Source organism: Heteronotia binoei, chromosome 15 (genome assembly GCF_032191835.1).
Source record: "Heteronotia binoei isolate CCM8104 ecotype False Entrance Well chromosome 15, APGP_CSIRO_Hbin_v1, whole genome shotgun sequence".
In the NCBI taxonomy this organism is placed as follows: domain Eukaryota; kingdom Metazoa; phylum Chordata; class Lepidosauria; order Squamata; family Gekkonidae; genus Heteronotia; species Heteronotia binoei.
The window spans coordinates 39,749,057-39,754,342 of NC_083237.1; the positions used below are offsets into that span (position 1 = coordinate 39,749,057).

Here is a 5,286-nt window from a genome sequence, read left to right on the forward strand (position 1 = left end):
TTGGTACCCAGCTGGGGCTCAGTGCTTGGGCTGTTGTGGAATGGCTGGGATGGCGGGGCCTACGTTGGCCCGGAATTATGCCCCTATTGTTCAGGGAAAGGGCTGGCAGGCCTCCACACATCCTTGTCGTTCATTTGGGCGGGAACGACCTGGGGATGCTGCGAGGGAAGGCTCTCTCGCAGCAGGCCCTGGCTGATCTCCGGGAAATCAGACGGAGATGGCCGGGGGTGCTTTTAGTGTGGTCCGCTATTCTGCCACGCAGGGTGTGGAGGTATGCCCTTTCGCCTGGGGGGATTGAGCGCGCTAGGCACAAGGTTAATAGGGCTCTTCAGATAGCCATGGAGGGTGGTTTGGGTTTGTTCCTGCCTCATCCGGCCATACGGGTCGAGGATGCTGACCTGTATCGGCCGGATGGTGTCCACCTGTCGGAGTTGGGCAACTGGGCCTTTTTGGAGGAAATTCGGCATGGTTTGCGGTCGGCTCTGGGCCGCCCGGTGGGGCGCTAATGCCTAAGCAGAGGCTTGGCATTGGCGGTGGCTGGGGGATGTTTTGGCCACAGGATTTGCAGGGGAGCCCCTTTGGCCTAGCACCAGTGGTGCGGGTGGTCTGTATGAACCGCAGATGGGCTACACGGCTCAGTGCGGGGAATGCAGACCACGGGTAGCCTCACCTGGGCGGATCTTTCCATGGGGATCGATGCTAGCCCAGGTGGAGAATGGCTGGGGGCCTGGCCGCTCAGTTACAACCCGAATTACGGCGGGTTTGTGCTGGGGGCAGGGGTGCTTGCCCTTAGGACAAGGCGGGGTCAAGGGGTGACCCCAGGGCTTGTTCTGATAGGTCTTATCCCTGCCGAGTTTACAGGTTAATTGATTTAATAAAGCGGCCCAGTTATAACCCAACACTTGTGTCTGTCTCTTCTTTCGACTGGGGGGGCAATAAGCAGTATTATTAAAGTAAAGGATACTTTATATTTTCCCTGGCTTCTTTTGATAGACTGAAAATCTACTAATCAAGGTCTTTTTCTTCTGTATCATGCATAGCAAACTATTTTACAGATAGCACATTCTACTCTTTGTATTATCACTAATCTGTTATCAATATTGAGTTTAGTATTACATGTTTTATTAAAATGTTCTACTAAATTTCCAGCAATCTTTATGTATTTCTTTTCCAGACTATGTTTCTGTCTTCTAAATAGCATAAAATACACAAACCATCTCTGTAAGTTTGTTCTGAGTTCCAGTGCTGTGTACTCCTCCACAATTATTTCTTATCCAGTACAACACTATGTACTCCTCCTCAACTATTTCTTTTCCAGTACTGGGGAATCATTATGAATACATGCATGCTGAAAGATTTGCTTAATGACATTCCTTTATGCTTTATTATTCATACTCCCAGTCAATCACATTGTATATAAGTATTGGATCCTACTGTAAAGTCCCCCTCTAACTAGAGACAGCTTTTCTTCATTGGAGGAAGAATTCAACAAAAGGAGTAATAAGAACCAATCAATTATTTCTATCTACTTTTCAAAAATGCTGCATGAAATATTTTTAAAGAAAGTCTTAATATTACAGTGAATGGTTCTCAACAGAAACCACCATCCAGTTTCTGAATATCCAAGGGTCCAGTTTGACTTTGTTTGTGATTAAAATGGTGGCAAGTATTCACTTGATTCATTCCATGGAGAAGAGCAATGTTTATGGAAAAGTAGAAGACATGCAGAAACTCACATGGTGCAGCTTTCCTTTTATGGAAATACAAAGAGTGGGGAATATGCCTCACCTATTGAATTTTGTTCTGCTATGTTGCAACATTCAAGATATAGCCCATATATTATATCTATTTTAGAAGAGTTATCTCCAGGCTCAAGATCAGGACAGAATTCTAAAGACTATTTCTTATGGCACATACTATTAATCTCCATTTGGTGCTATTGTGAATGACCCAAAATTCTAGAGACAGACATATTGCTATCTTGTAGCTCAAATGGAATGGCAGTGTGAAATACATTTTACAGACCATGGTATTCCAAGAGCCTATTCTCAACAGCCATATGGATCAATAAAAGATATGGATCAACAGCCATATGGATCAATAAAAGCTGGATCTGCCCTTAATAACAATATTGTTTATTCCTAACAATGGATAGTATCTTTAAAGGGGGTAATTTTACAACACTTTGGTTGTCCTATTAAAATAATTTGTTTTGAATTAATATACAAATGCGTTTCCATTGATTATTTAATTAATCCACTAAAGAACTATTTGGCAGTCCTAAAAATTAAGATGCTAAATATTTAACCCACTGAATGAAACCAACTGATCATGGCTCTAATGCTATTTTAAAAGAAAATCTACCTTTGCTTCCTCGTTATCTTTTCTGCTGCGATTAGAGCTCTTTTTAAGTCTAACAGGGTCCCCAGAGTAATGTTTAATTTCATTTCTCTTTGTTCCGCTGAGATACTGGCACCACAGAATATAACGGTTCTTAATAAAACGTCTGTGCCTTAGTTGTTCTTCTTAATCCACAAATAGCATGCACAAGGCAACAGCCAATGGGTTGGATTCAGCCACCTTTCCCACTGGTGAAAAAGGCTATGCTGATTATTATGAGATCTACACAGATAAAAACCATGTGAGATGGAAGTTGTCATAAGAATGGAAACTGGGCAGGTGTGGGTGAAAAAGCTGTCTGGATCTGACCTAATGAAAAGATTAAAAATGAATAAATGAAAACCAGTCAATACACACATTTGGTTTGATTATAATTCATGATGGTCACTGAACTGTTGCCAGTAGCTCTTCAGCACCTTCATCCCCATCTGTCATCAACATCTATAGGTCTTCCTTCTGTAAGAATCTGAGGCATACTGATAGCAAAAGGTAAGAGAATGAACAATGGGAAACTAAATCCTGTTATTAAATTTGGAGATACATACATTTGTTTAAGATAGGTTTGATTATCTTTCTCCCAGAGAAGATTCACTGCGAATAACTGGAAGTGCCTGTGATATTACATTCCAATTTGGCCCTAAATACAAAAATATATTAAATGCTTAATATTGATTTCCACAGCTACCATATGGTTATATTGAATAATGCCTGTGAAAGCAAGTTTGGGTTAGTGATAGCAATTAGATATTTGAGGATACTGTGAAGCTCACAGTGCAGTATCAAGCAGAATTACACTTTTCTTGGTTCAATAAAATCACTAGGCTTAGTAAAGTGTAATCATGCATAAGATTGTACTGTGTATTATCCTGTTCTAGCAACTCTTTCTCTAAGTCTAACTCACAAGGTTGTTGAGAGGATAGAATGAAACAGGAAGGCAATAGCACCATCCCAAGCATGTTTTCTCAAAAGCAAGTTTCACTGAACTCAATGGGACTTGCTGCCTCATAGCTGTGATTCATATTGCAACCTAGTGGAAATGAAATAAGAATGCTGAATGAGTGGAGGATAATGATTTATTCATAGGACAAAAAAGCAAATCTGAGGTTGTGGTGGATTTACAGATTCGGGGCATAATTCAGAATGTGTAAAGTGCAATTAAGTATTACTGAATTGTATGGGTCTCAAGAATGTTGACCACCAGGACTTTTTTTGAGCAGGAACGCACAGGGACACAGTTCCGGCTGGCTTGGCATCAGGGGTGTGGCCTAATATGCAAATGAATTCTTGCTGGGCTTTTTTGCATTGTGCAAACAATGGTGATGTCAGGGGGTGTGGCCTAATATCTAAGTGAGTTCCTGCTGGGCTTTTTCTACAAAAACAGCCCTGTTAACCACAGTGCTGTAAGTCTGAACTTCTCTGAATGACATCTACTAGCTTTTTTGACAGCACAAGTGTGCCTGCTAGTGTACAATGAAATAGGAGTACTACTAAATGCCCTAAACTGGTTTTATCTATCAAAATACCGAAGTGGGGTTGACTTCTGTTGAAGATAAAAGCCATTCTATTTATAACTGCATGTGTGATATTCTTATCAAATACTCTGTTCTAAATATATTTTCCTTACAGATGCCTCTCCAAAACACCACAGATACAGTTAAGCAAACAATTATTACAGAGTTCATCCTTATAGGGTTCAGGAATCTTCAAGAACTTCAAGCCCTTCTCTTCCTCTGCTTCCTGTTAATCTACATGATGACTTTGGCTGGGAATATCCTCATGGTTATACTTGTTGTAGCTGATAAGCATCTTCATATTCCAATGTACTTCTTCCTTGGGAATTTTTCCTGCCTGGAAACCTTCTATAGTTCAACCATCCTGCCCAAGACTCTGGTGAGCCTTCTGACTGGGAACAAAACCATTTCATTCAACCTCTGCTTTGTGCAGCATTACTTTTTTGCATCTCTAGGGGCAGCTGAGTGTTATCTTTTATCTGTGATGTCCTATGACCGGTACTTAGCAATATGCTGGCCTTTACATTATACAAACCGTATGAATGGAAAATTCTGTATACAATTGGTTGGCAGCTCTTTCCTTAGTGGGTTTCTAGCTATTTCAATAACAATAATATTAGTGTCTAGATTATCTTTTTGTGGCCCCAATGAAATTAATCATTTCTTCTGTGATGTTTTTCCTCTCATAGATTTGTCTTGCAGTGATACTCATCTTTTGAGAATCCTCATTTACCTTGTTGCCTCTGTTTTTACCCTCCCTCCATTTTTGCTAACCCTAATATCATATACTTGTATTATAACCACCATCATGAGGATCCCATCCACCGGTGGTAGGCAAAAGGCTTTTTCAACCTGCTCTTCTCACCTTATTGTGGTTACCATTTTTTATGGTACAATAACAATTGTCTACATCTTGCCCAATACTGATACATTGAGAGACTTCAATAAAGTTTTATCTGTTTTTTATGCAGTCTTGACTCCTATGATAAATCCACTTGTCTATAGCCTGAGAAACAAAGAAGTCAAGAAGGCACTGAGGAGACAGATTGATCAGTTGTTTGTAAAAACATAGTCCACAAAATCCTACCATGACATGCTCAATAGCATCTTAGCCCTTAGACATGCTCAATGGCATCTTCTTTTTGCAAAAATATTTGCAAAAGGGTCTTCTGTTTAAACAAAAAAAAGTTTGGTTTAATATTTGGGAATTTTCAGTTTGAGTTCACCAATCCAAATTCCTCTTAATTTGCAGAATTAATTCTACAATTCTTCATATCCTAGCCAGAGTTCATTTATTTATGAAATATTTTACTCTGAACAGATTTCTCAAGGTGTTGAAAAATAAAGATGCACTGCCAGACATAGCAAGAACACA

At 40.1% G+C, this 5,286-nt stretch overlaps 1 protein-coding gene across 1 annotated transcript; it reads left to right on the forward strand.

Annotated features, from left to right (window-relative positions):
* Nucleotides 1-217: 217 nt before the first annotated feature.
* LOC132583499 (olfactory receptor 2AP1-like) lies at nucleotides 218-4,983 on the forward strand. The gene is made up of 2 exons (XM_060255129.1): nucleotides 218-271; nucleotides 4,027-4,983. The coding sequence occupies exons 1-2, from the start codon at nucleotides 218-220 to the stop codon at nucleotides 4,981-4,983; spliced, it is 1,011 nt and encodes a 336-aa protein (XP_060111112.1).
* Nucleotides 4,984-5,286: the final 303 nt, after the last annotated feature.